Here is an 11,539-nt window from a genome sequence, read left to right as displayed (position 1 = left end):
GAATTTCACAAAGCAGAATTGCTGCTATACGTCGTCGCTAACTCCCGCCCCCCCCCACTTTCTATCGCCACCCCACTACCAGATATATCAAGTGAGTAGGGCTCAATTCAAATTAAATGTGTCACCTGGGGCAACTCCTCACTACGCAGGGCCTCAGTTTCTTCGCCTGTAAAGTGAGAAACCCGAACCAACTCTGAAGTCCATTTCTGCTCAGAATTACGAAATAGGACAAGAAACCAGAAAGGAAACTCAAGAGAAACAAAAGTGAAAGTGCCCAAAGGAAATACAGTAGTAAACAAAAGCACAAAATTCTATATCTCACTGAAAAATGTGGCAGAGTTCCCAAATACTTTTTTCAGCAACCCGTGAACACGAGACTTGGGAGAGAATGAAATGCCTATCACGCCCTCTGAATGTCAATGAGATGAGTGTAACACGAATCCACCTTGCTCCATGCAACTGTCTTCTTAAACAATGACCCTGAACAACCATTTATTAAAATTTTCTAAATAAGTCAATCCGCGATGAAAGGTCCGTCCCCACGTAACAAACCCCACGGACCACCACACAAGGGTGTGTCCCGCTTTGGGAAGAGAGAGAAAAGGGGGTAGAGAAAGAGAGGAAGGAAGGATTCGAACCAATATTAGATTCTGCCTAGTGTGTTGCCACGCGGTTGTTATGCAGAACATTATGGAAGCAAACTATTTTAAAACTTGGGAAATACAGTAGCCTTTAAATTTGATCATTTCCTCCTTCACAGTGTTAGTGAGACTTCTCTGCACGTAACCCAGAACGGTACACCCGCCCGGGAGGGAGAGCGCGAGCTCTGGGGTGGACCGGCAAGTGGAGGCGGCCAGAGGAAGGGACCAAGCTGACAGCTTCGCAGAGCGTTGGCGGCGGGTGTGAGACCGGGACCCGCGACCGCCACGGCTACAGGGTTCGATCTGGACCCTCCGGGGGCACAGGGCTCCCGAGGTGGGAGGATGCTCCCTGCCCACTGCGGGAGCCTCCCTCCTCTGAGCTGAGGAGGCAAGGGCACGCAGTCGCGCGCGCGCGCACACACATCATTCCCCTGGAGTTGTGTCTTGTCTCTTTTGTTTTTCTCCCTTCCCGGTCATGAGACCCGGAAGTTTTGTTTTTTTTTTTTAATCCTGTCTCTCTCTTTTCCAACTCCCACCCCCCCAATCTATCACATGGCAGAGATAGAATAAAAACAGAAAAATGGCGACGGTCACGTTGTGGCGAGCACGTTGTATCCTTGCTGCGTCATTAGATAATCCTCATGCAACTAGCTTGAAGAACAAAGGAAGGGGGGCCCGGGACCCCCGGGGGCGCAGGTGGGTGTGGGGGCGGCGTGCCGGGCGCGGGGGCGGCGGTGCGCGCGCCGAGCCGAGCGCCGGCGGGAGGAGTGCGGCCGCGCGGGGCTCCGTGCGCCGAGTGTCTACGTCCGTGTGCGCGCGGCGCGGCGGAGCGCTGGCCGGGCCGCTCCTGGCCGGGTCTCGCGGCGCCAGAGCCAGCCACCCGCCCGCCTCAGGGCACGGGAAGCCGGGGGCCGAGGAGAACCGTTCCGGCGAGGCCGGCCGCGACGCGCGCACACGCACACGCACACGCCGCCGCGGGGCTCGGCCGGCTCGGCGGCCGCGCGGGGGGCGGGCCGAGGGCGGGCCGGGCGGGGGCCGAGGGCGCGTCGCTGTCCGGCGCTGGGCGGCCGCCTGCAGCCGCTGCGGGGGACTGCACGCAGCTCGCCACCTCGGGGTGGGCGGCGGCGGGGCGCCGGGGCGGCGGCACGGGGCGGGCTGGGACCCCGCACTCTCGCACGGACTTGGAGGGTATTGCTGGGCTGGGTCTGTTGTGCTTGGGGTGTGTTTTTTTTTTTCTGCTGGGTGGGGGTGGGGGTGACCTCGCCCATCGGCATTTGCGCGGTTTCCCTCTGACCGTCGCTGGGGTGTCAGGAGCGACGCAGGTTGGACGAGGGCGCGGGGAGACCCCCGGTGCCCCGCTCCGACCCCCTGGCGGGCCGGCGGCGCGGAGGGGCGGGGCGGGTATGTGTAAATGTTGCGCACTCGCTTTTCCCCCACCCCCGCCTGCTTCCAGGCAGCTGGCGTGGGTCCCTCGCCGTCCGGCGGCGACTGTAAATAGAGCCTGGATGTTGTTTACATGAAGGATCCGGCGGGAGGAGTCTGCGAGGAGGAGGCGGAGGAGGAGGAGGGAGGGAGGAGAGAGGAAGAACGGAGTCCCCGCGGCGGCGGCGGTGGCAGTCCGGGGTGAGGGTGAGCCCTGCGCGGCGCGGGCACCGGGCGCTACCACGAGGCCGGGACGCTGGACCCTGGGGTAGGAGGGAGAAATGCGCGGGGCGGGGAGACGGGGTCTGTCGGAGTGGCATTTTTAGCTTACAACCTGCCACGCAGATTCTCCGGAGCGATAGGGGAGGGGTTTGCGGGGAGGGCGGGGAAGACTCGATTTCTCTAAACGTTCATTCTCCTATCCCCAATCTTTTCCCGCTTCCTCTCGGGGCTCACCTGTTTATTTTCATCAGCCAGAGCTTTAGTTTTAATTTAGGCATGAGAGGCTGTTTCTTTTATTAGAAGCGTAATTGGGGAGGGGGGTGCGTGGCTGTAATTTATGCCGGTCCCGGTCGTTTTTCAAGAAGGGGGAGGGGACTTGGCGGAGACCGCCTGCTCCCGGCCGTAGCTAACCCCAGGGCTTCTCCCTGCCTTCCCGCGGCCAAGGAATCTTTTCCTTCACTCAGCGCTACCCGCAGGCCAGCTGCCACCTTCTTGGAGAAGGACCACACCTGTGTTTATTCCTCGCTTTGGAAGAGAGGTGAGCTGAGAAACCGGGAAATCCTGTGTTCCCCATAGCTCTTAGCCAACCATCCCATCCCAGAATTGGCCAGAAAGTGCTGCTTTCACCTGCTGATTGCTCTGGGCACGCCCATCCCCCCACCCCAACAAGTTGTGGTCTACAGATGTGTTGGGATTTTCTCTTGCCTCTGGACCTGCACCCCACCACCCGGCAACTAACTGCTGGGTTTAGATCGAGAAAGAAGTGATCCCCTTGGATTTAGTGTGCGTTCTGCATTCCCCAGTGGGTCTTCCAATGGAATCGTCTGCTCTTCCGCCACAGCCCCCTTTATTCTTCCGCTAAGAGCTTAGTCCAGAATCTGGCCTAAGCAGCCAGTCTCTGGCTCTCTTTTTCTGGGCTCCACCCTGGCCCCTCTTGGTTCTCCAGAGCCAAACACGCCTCCCAAGCAGAAGGCACACCCTGCCCTAAATCTCCTCCATTCCAAAAGGGAGGGGAAAACAGTGGAAGAGAAGGGAGCCAGGGGTCTTTCTTCTGTCCTGAGTATCCCCAACAGCATTTCCCTCTTCAAGCTTGCTGGATTTATAATCCCTTTCTTCTTCTTATCAGCTGTTCCCCCCACCCTTTGCCCCTAGTCCTATGATAGATACTTAGAGAGGTGCGGATGGGGGGTTGGATTGTCGCCCCTTTTCCCTGGTGCGAGGCATTTTCCTTCCCCTTGGTCTTTTCATTTTTGAGATGCCTAACAAGTAAAATATGTAAATATGTTTGCATGCTTATTTGAACTTGTTTTCTTGCGGGCTAATGAATAGCTGGGACTCAAAAGTGAGGGAGGGGAAAGCGACGAGAGGTGCACATTTCCGCTGGTGTCCCCCACATGAACATCCCCAGAGTTGCAGGAGGAGACCCCTCTGTGAAAGCCAACAGTCTCCCTTCCATGACATCACCACCTAAGCCCTTCCAACTTTAGCTTCAGAACAGGAAGAAGGCTCAAAATAGAACTACCTTAGGAATCCAGCTCCTTTTAGAAGATCAACTTTTAAATCAGCTGCAGGAGGAACACTGAACTTTGACATGGGTAGAGAAAGCTGTAGTGTTTGTAGTAATTGGTTCTTTTGGGGAAGGGTATGGGGATACTTTCCACGTATATTCACGAAATGCTTTTCTCAAGGTCAGTTGGGTACCTAGACTGATGAATGATTAATCGGATGGTTCTAGATTCTTTATTGAATTATTCATGTGTTTCGGTATGTCAACAGTAACAAGTACTTTTCAGAATGAATGAAAGAGGGGTTCCTAGAATGTGCTCTAGAGAGTCTGCTAGAGATAGAGGAGGTTGTTGGTGGGGAGGGAGCTTTTGAAGGCGAGGAATCTGAGGATGCAGTGACAGCTGTTGTGAGTGTGGAAGTTGAGAGGCTTACTATAAACAATGCCTGTAACTTTTGCAGGGTAACTAATATCCTGGACAAAGAAGTAACGATGTCAGGATTTTCTACCTTTACCTCGAAAATTAACTCCATATCTTTGAATCATGATGTCTCCATTTTTTTCCCTGAATTCTCTGAGCAGAAAGAGTTGTTCAGTCTTTAGGAAGGGCTGCTTAATAAATGACCATCACTGAAGTATTAACGACAATAAGGATTAGAAGTAAGGCAGAAAATACTTGGCATAATTTGAGTACCTGGTGGGTGCTGTAGAATGACTTGCTGGGTGAAGGGTTCTGGTTTGAAAAAAAATCCGGCTGACAGGACTTTCTCTACCTGCATTAATGCAGTAGCCACTAGCCACGTGTGGCTGTCAAGCACCTGAAATCTGGCTAGGGTGATAAGAAGTTGACTTTTAAATTAAAAATGGGTGTTCCATTTAGTTTTTGGAAAACTTCGTTATGTTTGGAAACAAGTTGGGTATGAGCATCTACTTTTTAAGCTGTAACTTTTATGAAATCTAAATACAGATTGAGTATTTCTGATGAAAATTTAGTGTTCGAATTGACATGTGTTATAAGTGAATATGCTCTGGATTTCAAAGACTTAGTACAAAAAAAAGAGTAAAATATCTCACTAATGATGTTTATATTGATTACATGTTCCAATGAAAATATTTTGGGTATATTGTGTTAAATGAAATTTATTGTTAATGTCACATTAACCTGTTTATTTTTTAGTTTTTTCAAAATGTGACTACTGGAATATCTAAAATTACATACATAGCTTGCTTTTTACTTTTCTGGGACAGCACTGGCCTGTAGCATCGCTCCTTTTTCTCCCTGGATTAATTTGAAAAGAGGTGACTGCATGAAATACAGTTCCTTCATGTTTGTCAACCATTTACTTTCCCCTGCTGTTTTCCATTTGGAGATTTGGGGGCCCCAAGAGTTAACTATCACAGTATATGAGACTAATAGTGACTACTCTGCAGATTTCTATGCAGGAGGCGTGCCCTGCTCAGGAAGGTCAATAAAGACGTCCCGGGTGCTGGAAGGGCTGATAGGGGTGTCTTGGGAAAATTTAGCGATCCACGTATCTGGCCAGAGCTGCTTTTTTTTTTTTTTTTTTTTTTTTTTTGCGGTACGCAGGCCTCTCGCCGCTGCGGCCTCTCCCGTTGCGGAGCACAGGCTCCGGACGCGCAGGCTCAGTGGCCATGGCTCACGGGCCCAGCCGCTCCGCGGCATGTGGGATCCTCCCGGACCAGGGCACGAACCCGTGTCCGCTGCATTGGCAGGCGGACTCCCAACCACTGCGCCACCGGGGAAGCCCCAGAGCTGCTTTTGTAAAAGGTTCCTGGGCATGCCAAAATATATCAGAGAACAGTTCGTGGTACTGTAACAGTCATGATACCTGGTGGCATCTTAGGGATGCCACCCACCTTTGTTTATTTTCTCTTTCTTTGCATTCACTTTCTGCCCTCACTTCATAGCTCCATTGGTGGTAATTGGGCCCACAAAGTTCCTGACCCTTTTCCTCCAACAAAAGGTATAATGCCGACCTGAATGGAGATGTTGCTATCTTTGGAGTTTGGTTTTATCTAATGAGATTCAGTAATGGCAGTGGAAGGGACTTGGGCATTGAGTACTCTCCCCTCATTTTGTAGATGACAAACTGTCAAGTATCTTGCTGGTTGACATATAGAGAGAGGAATTAAGCATGTACGTTTGTTGATAAGCTATTTGGAGAATCCCTGGGAAATGAAGAAGTTTGTCAATGAATTAGGCAAGTATTTGTTGAGCTTGCACTCTGTGGAAAGGACTGTGATTAATGTGGAAGTACATGAAGACAGCAGTCTCTGACTTCAGGAACAATACTGTTGATTTGAGGAAATCAGATGTAAACAGTACCAAAGTAAATCACAGTTTAAGATATAGCACTTCATAATGAGTGCAGTATCTCTGTGTTACAAGTAGAGATGTGTTCCTTTTCTGTGTGTTACAAGTAAAAATGTGTTCCTTTTCCAGATGTAGGAATAGAAGCTCTAAGAATGGTGGACTCTGCAGAAAAGAGGAGTGTGATTGTGTTTCTGGAACAGCCCAAGGCTCTAGAAGTAGAGGTCAGTGCACGTCTTTGGTATTGCCCCCTTTAGCTGTCCGTTAAGGGAATTTGAGAAGTAAGACCCAGCATTTCTAAATGGCAGTGCTGCCAGTAATGAGGAAATCAGAGATTAATTGGAGACACCCAGAGTTTTTAGAGAGACTAGCTAGGGGTGGATCATTTTGAAGTCAGCTGGTGTATTTTTGGCTGGTTATTCTAAAAGGTTATGATAACAGAGGTGAGACGGAATAAAACTGACTTGTGAGCAGACTGAGATCCAAAATCTGGGGAAAAAAAATTAAATCTCGAGCAAAATCCAACAGTGAAATAAGTATACAGTTGGACTACAAGTGTGTATTCTGAGTACACATGTAAAGGGGAAAGGCCCATAGAATAGAATGTTGTATTCTATTAAGCATTAAGTGGGATGGTCCATTTATTTGTAGATTTTTAGTCTCCTGGAGCCTTTTTGGACTAAAATCCCCACCAGTTCGTTCCTCTTTCTGTCTCTATTATTGTATAGAGACCTTCTGTGTTAGGTTTTTCCTTCTACATGACCTGCTGAGGTTATGCAGCATGAATGTTTAGAGGCCAGTGCTTGGAATGGGTAAAACAATGTCACCCCCTCTGTAATTACTCCCAGTTAATGCTTCTCTGTGAGAATTGGGGCTGACTTGGCCAAGGCAGTCGTCCTTGGCTTTTCCTTGCCATTTTAGCTGATTTATTTCCCCTAAAGAAAGAAAAAAGTGTGTAACCCCCTTATTCCTAATTTCCTACTAATCTTGGCACAAGTTAGTTTTCAAACACTATTACCAGCAAAGCTTTGCCATGAAACGCAGGTATGCATTCTCTGTATTTCTGACAAAGCAGTAGTTGACATTTGGCATTTTCTGTTGACAGTACATTTTTATATCATGACAGTTTGGTCAAATTTGCACATTGTATAATGTCACTGAGTTGGATTGTGGTTTTCAAGTTGGGGAAGAAAAGAACATCGCGCTTTAGTAAAAGACCAGTGGATTTAAATTAACCTATTTAAACTATTTTAGTTTTAAAGTATTGTCAGATATTTTGCATGCCAGCAGTTCATTTCATGGTACCTCCAGTTATTTAATATATAATCAGATACTTAAAAGTTCAAAATCACTGTATTTTCACTTTGTCTATTCATAAGAGAGACGTGACATGTTTTTTGTGTGTGCATTTGTACTCCACAAGGTCTAAAAGCATATTTTTAGTATACCAGTTTGCCAGTAGTACTTGGTTTTCTAATTGATATTATTTGGTGCATGCATCACGAAGAAATTGTTCTCAGTTGTATCATTTTCATCATAGAAGAACTGAGTTTAAAATCAGGTTGATCTCTGGAGGAAAGCATTTTACATCATTATCTTTTTCTTCCTCTCTTACTGTGCAGTATACTTCCATACTGTAGCATTAGCACATGCCATCATTTGTTTTAAAATTAAAATAAGTCAATTTTTGTAAGAAAAATCTACCGAAAAAGAAGTGTTTCTGATAGATTTAGTTTTTTAAATGCGCATTTATAAGAAATAATTTCCATGAAGAAATAAAACATTTTAAGTGTTTACAGTATTTATAAAATACAGTTCTGAAAACCTACATTTTTTTCTTCCTTGAAACTGCTTTAGAGTTATTCTGAGAAAATATTAATTTAACTCTTCACAGAATAATGGCAGTTTACTTTTTGTTATTACTTGGCCACTAGGCTCCCCGCCCTATCCCCCCACGCCCAGTTTAGGTAGAAGAAGAAATGAGAGAAAAATAAGGAAGTAAAGGAAATACTCATTACTTTTTGTACCAAAAATCTTTAGTTGTCTGATTTTTGGTCATGGCTAATAAAGTGAATTTCAACTTTGTAGTACATTACAAACATTAAGTTCGTGTTTGTTGACTTCACATTTAGACATTCAGTTGCATTAGTACTCAGTCTTTGCGAAGAACAGTCTAATAACTACTAAGTATATCAGAGTTATTTATTTGTCCCCATACTTAACTTACTCTCTAGTATTGCAGTAAGTATTCCTCTTTTCCAAAACTGACAGAACTTGTGGCTGGGAATTGTTCGGTGGTAATCTTTTTATCCTTTTTGATGTATCAGCTATCTAAAATTTCATTCTCAAATAATCACAATATCTTTGTTCATGTAACAGATGTTTATAATTTGGGTAAAATGTGCGACTATTTCCAGGAACCTTAGGTTAAGGGATCCAATTTTTTTTTTTAATCTTCATTGCCCTCTCGTGTTTCAACGCTGTATTACATCAGTTGGCTAAGACCTAGGCGATGACCTCTTTAACTTTTACATATTTTTGCACTTCAGAGAATGTTGTTTTAATTTGTATGTGGGTGGATTGTTTCACTGGATATTCCTTTTCTGAAGATGAGGTCAGTTTCATAGTGCACAGACTTAACAGTTGAGCTATGCTCACTGTACTCTATTTTCTGACCTTTGCTGATCTAAAGAATTGATTGATCTCTCTGACTTATTTCAAGTAGAGAGGTAATATCTAATTTGCATATAATGAGTCTTTGAAACTGAGCAAATGCCTAATTGAAAACACAATTATTTTTCAAATATCTGTCAAGTTCTACTCATTGAAATAACTTGAGAACTTATGACTGACATGGAAAAAGAATGAGTGACTCATGGCTTTAATAAGTTGATTATTCTGAAGCCTGAATTCTAGTTTCAGAATCTTTTTGTCCTTTTTATTAAAAGTACATCATCCCTGGGACTTCCCTGGTGGTCCAGTGGTAAAGAATCCGCCTTACAATGCAGGGGACAAGGGTTCGATCCCTGGTTGGGGAACTAAGATCCCACATGCTGCGGGGCAACTAAGCCCGTGCGCACCACAACTACGGAGCTTGCGCACCTCAACTAGAGCCTGCGTGCTGCAAACTACAGGGTTCATGCACTCTAGAACCCACGCACCACAACCTGAGAAGAGAAAATCTGCATGCCACAACTAGAGAGAAGCCTGCGCACCACAAGGAAGAGACTGTGTGCCGCAGTGAAAGATCCTGCGTGCCTCAACGAAGATCCGCGTGCCAACTAAGACCCAACGCAGCGAGAGATAAAAATAAATAATAAATAAATCTTAAAAAAAATTGTACATCATCCTTGAAGGTGACTTCAGGGTACATCTCAAAGGTACAGATAATTTCAAAGCAAGTGATGTGTATGTGTTGATTTTGTAAAAGGCATGCCAAAGGTGGTTAATGATCCTTCACCCTAACTGTAAAATTGACATAACTATAGTGAAAAACACCTCACAGGTGTGGTAAATATGTAATCATCATCAGTGTCATCAATTCGAGTATATTCTTAGCACTCAGAGCAAGAACAATAAAAGTCATTCTTTTTGCTAGTTTTTCTTAAATCATAAAACTCCCACAAGCTTCTGCTTCATGATCTGAGATGCTGAGAAAACTAAAAATTTTAAGCAAAAAGTAGATGTTTTCAGAAACTTTGTTTGCATAAATTGTGTAAACTGAATATCCCCTTGATGGAGTTGAATGGCTAGGTTGGGGTAGAGAAAAACACTAGGTTCCATCATTTGACATGGATTTGAACTCAGGTTCAATGTAGCTTAGTGGTATGATCAGGTAAATCACCTAACCTCTCTTAGGTTTTTATTCTCTTTCTGTAAAATGGGCTAATGATACCTAACGTATTCCAGAATGCATTTGTGATGAATTAATGAGTAATTCATTGACAACCCCATAGGGGTTCTTGTGAAAACTAAAGCAGAAAGCCATAGAAGATTACTGAATGTTAGGCAGATATGAAGTATTATTGCCATGTTTGATCACGAGCACTTTGAGGATAGGGACCAGCTCTTATTTATCTTCATTTCCTGGACATCTAGGAGAGGTCTTGGAATATAGTAGACCCTAAGTAAATACTTATTGCATGAATGATTGAGGTCAGGGAGATGGAATCAGCAAATCCATGCACCTAAGAGGTAACACTGTGAAATAGAGCTGGAAAGCAGATGTGATGTATTCGTGGTTGCTCATCAATATGTATAAATCATGTGTTCATCTTTTGTCTTAATACAATTCAACCAGGCCTTTTACTGTTTCAACCTCACTAATTGTTGGGCTGTGACCCTACTTTTTCTTCTGCTTCCCCACATCTCGAACCAGAAGGGGATCTCTTAGTCTTCCACTTCCTGGGGAGCCTTCAGAGGGAGTCATGCAGCCACCCGGAAAGGATGCTGCCAGCCGACACAGTGACTGACAGGCTGCCCTGGCTCAGTTATCACAGTGCTGATGCTGTCCATTCTAAAGGTACAGTACTGTGATAACTGAAGGATGGCAGCCATCTTGCCTTCCATCAGAGGAGCTCTGTCGTGCCTGGGAAGGAAGACAGAAGATGAAAGAGGCATGTGAAACAGTGGCAGGGACCCAGAAACCCTCTTACCCTGTTCCTGTATTGTGCTTTCCCTAGAGCACAGGGAATGTTATTCCATCTGTCTTTGCCCTGTTTTGTGATATGAGACTAAAGAGGAGGTGGGTAGTTGTTTGCCTTGTTGTACTGAGCAGACATGTTATTAAGACCTTTTGGGACTTTTAAGAGACTGATTTGGGGATAAGTGCGAAGTGTGGATTAGTATATCTGGAGTGGTATTCAGAGACATTTGTGCCACTTTTATAAACATAAAAGGTAACCTGATTAAAATAGCTTGATGCTTGTCAATATTAGATGTTCAGAATGAAATTCAACTTGAACAGAGAGAGAAAAAAGCCCTACGTGTTGAACAGTATTCATATTATTGCACGAATAAAATTACGTCTTTGTGTTTAATTAAGAGTGGATAGAGACATGTCATGTTTCTTTCCGTAACAAAATTGAGAATCTAGTCTAATTCAAAACGTGTTGAATGCCTGTGTTATTGCTGCTGTCACCTGTACGTGAAAGTAAAATGTAAATAATTTTACTCGTATCAAATATTAAGGACTACTCTGCAGTGACATCTAGAACAAGTCAGTTTCAGAGATACGAAGCTATAAATACCAGCCCAGCATTGGGTGTGCATAAAAGACGAGGAAATTTAACAGAGCACACATCTTCAGCCTGCATCCTTGAGAGTACTTCTGGGGTTAGGGGTGGGGTTATTATAGAACCCAGGGTTTCCCACATCCCTCCTCCCTCCACACTCCCGAGGAAGCTATACACATGGAAC

General features: G+C 45.4%; 1 protein-coding gene across 3 annotated transcripts; it reads left to right on the top strand.

Moving 5' to 3' along the window:
• Positions 1–843: 843 nt before the first annotated feature.
• LOC309799467 (uncharacterized protein) lies at positions 844–10,590 on the top strand. Of its 3 annotated transcripts, none has more exons than XR_014293286.1 (4): positions 844–1,252; positions 2,762–2,823; positions 6,254–6,345; positions 9,070–10,590. XR_014293286.1 is itself a non-coding variant. In XM_082612657.1 (4 exons), exons 1-4 carry the CDS (start codon positions 2,158–2,160, stop codon positions 9,106–9,108), a joined length of 312 nt encoding a protein of 103 aa, XP_082468783.1. In that variant the 5' UTR covers positions 2,079–2,157; the 3' UTR covers positions 9,109–10,590. The 3 variants fall into 3 exon arrangements, 1 of the variants encoding a protein (XP_082468783.1); XR_014293287.1 differs by lacking the exon at positions 844–1,252 and adding an exon at positions 2,079–2,331 and having other exon boundaries at positions 2,750–2,823; XM_082612657.1 differs by lacking the exon at positions 844–1,252 and adding an exon at positions 2,079–2,264 and having other exon boundaries at positions 2,750–2,823.
• The last annotated feature ends 949 nt before the right edge of the window (positions 10,591–11,539 follow it).

Source organism: Mesoplodon mirus, assembly GCF_964341445.2.
Source record: "Mesoplodon mirus genome assembly, chromosome: 3".
Taxonomy (NCBI): Eukaryota; Metazoa; Chordata; class Mammalia; order Artiodactyla; family Ziphiidae; genus Mesoplodon; species Mesoplodon mirus.
Note: the sequence above shows the minus strand (reverse complement) of the source record. Positions and strands in the feature narration are given on the sequence as shown.